Raw genomic sequence first — 1,509 nt, forward strand, 5'->3', positions numbered from 1 at the left:
TATATATATATCTAATATAATATAATAATATAAAAATTTAAAAAACAGCCAATGACACAAAGCAAAGGAGACATCCTGAAGCGGAGCGGAGAGGAAAATTTTAATTCAGTACGACATTGCATCGCTATTTCCGGAAGAACTCGTTAATGTTTGGCAATCAGAACCAAATTCAACTACAAGACCGTAATTTAAACGGTTGGCTAGCGCCACGCAGATTCACAAGGCATGAGTAGTTTCCATTCTAACGGCCATTCTCCCTACCAGTTGATAGCTATTCAGAAGTGGTGTCGGGTGGAATCGTGCTTCTATTGCATTATTATAGCCTCTCAACAAGAGGAACACATGCTGCTCACCTGTAATCGTTGGCTTCGCCATTAACCGAATGATATTGCTATTGGTATGCTGATGGCATGCTGATGAAATTTAGCATGTGGAGAGGCGAGCCCACTCTCTTGTGGCGAATCTTAGCTTGTAGCTTGATTCTCTGGCGCAACTCAGATCTGTAAGGCCTGGAATAATTAGGCGTATTCGAGCTACTCCGCGTACATCAGTATGGACAAACTGACGAACTGATTAAATGCCGAACGTGCCGTTTGTGTATAACCAGGGTTAGAGCTGGTCAAGAGTGGTCAGGTTGTTGTACTTGTATCGATACTCACCCGTAGTGTAACTCGTGTTTGTCTATCTCCGAAAATAAAGCCCTTTGCTTTTGGAAACACCTTTCTGCTTCCTCTTTCCTCCTGGCTGCCTGCTCCTTTTTGGTAAGTTTCTAAGATGACAAGGATAAGAGATATGAGAGTCAGCAATATACAACACGCGTACGAAGAACAGCAAAGATAACAATAGAAAAAAAGCCTGTAGAGCTCACCTTGGGTTCAGCAGCGATGTGAGAAACATCTGTGCCACCTTTGTGTGCGCCCACATCGACCTTTGGATTTGATACTGAAAGTTAAATAGAAACGTAGACGGAACTTACTTGGTTGAATGACAAAACTTATTTGGTTGACTGACGGAACTTATTAGGTTGAATGACGGAGCTTGTTTGATTGAATGACGGCAGGTACAAAGGCGCTATTGATATCTTAGCGAACAAGATGAGCCGACAAGACTGTGTTTAAATCAATGCGTGCGCTATCAACGAAAAAGACATCAAAAATACCTTCAATTTCCAATCGCTCATTTACCAGAGCGGCGTCACTTGCCGCTATATCTGTCATGCTCTTCCTGTGAATAATTGAATGAATGGTTTTTATATTCGTAGCGTCGTATCGTACTCTTCATGATATATATGTGAAGATCTGGCCGTGGACCCCCAGTATCGAATCATGTCAACTTTTAGAGAACGTGCAAACCACGCACTATGGGACCTAAAGCGCGACTATTACGGTCACTGGCTAATCCATAATATTTCAAACACAGATCTCGACCGTGTTGCCACATATGTGCAAATATTTACACACACACACAAACGCAGAGCCACACACACGCGCGTATACACACACACACATA

The 1,509-nt window shown here is 42.4% G+C and overlaps 1 protein-coding gene across 1 annotated transcript; it reads right to left on the reverse strand.

The window, feature by feature from the left end:
* Positions 1-80: 80 nt before the first annotated feature.
* On the reverse strand, positions 81-1,230 carry SARC_15956 (hypothetical protein). Its single transcript, XM_014289929.1, has 3 exons — positions 1,160-1,230; positions 869-942; positions 81-769 (listed from the first exon to the last, which is right to left on the reverse strand). The coding sequence occupies exons 1-3, from the start codon at positions 1,215-1,217 to the stop codon at positions 656-658; spliced, it is 246 nt and encodes an 81-aa protein (XP_014145404.1). The 5' UTR covers positions 1,218-1,230; the 3' UTR covers positions 81-655.
* Between the last annotated feature and the right edge of the window lie 279 nt (positions 1,231-1,509).

The sequence above is a fragment of the Sphaeroforma arctica genome (genome assembly GCF_001186125.1).
Source record: "Sphaeroforma arctica JP610 unplaced genomic scaffold supercont1.7080, whole genome shotgun sequence".
NCBI classification, from domain to species: Eukaryota; class Ichthyosporea; order Ichthyophonida; genus Sphaeroforma; species Sphaeroforma arctica.

Excerpts from the sequence above, each read along its gene's own strand:
- SARC_15956 (XM_014289929.1), bottom strand. The coding sequence starts at position 1,217 with ATGACAGATATAGCGGCAAGTGACGCCGCTCTGGTAAATGAGCGATTG. Across the intron at positions 943-1,159 it reads TGAGCGATTGGAAATTGAAG|TATCAAATCCAAAGGTCGAT; the intron begins GTATTTTTGATG and ends TTTAACTTTCAG. Across the intron at positions 770-868 it reads ACATCGCTGCTGAACCCAAG|AAACTTACCAAAAAGGAGCA; the intron begins GTGAGCTCTACA and ends TTGTCATCTTAG.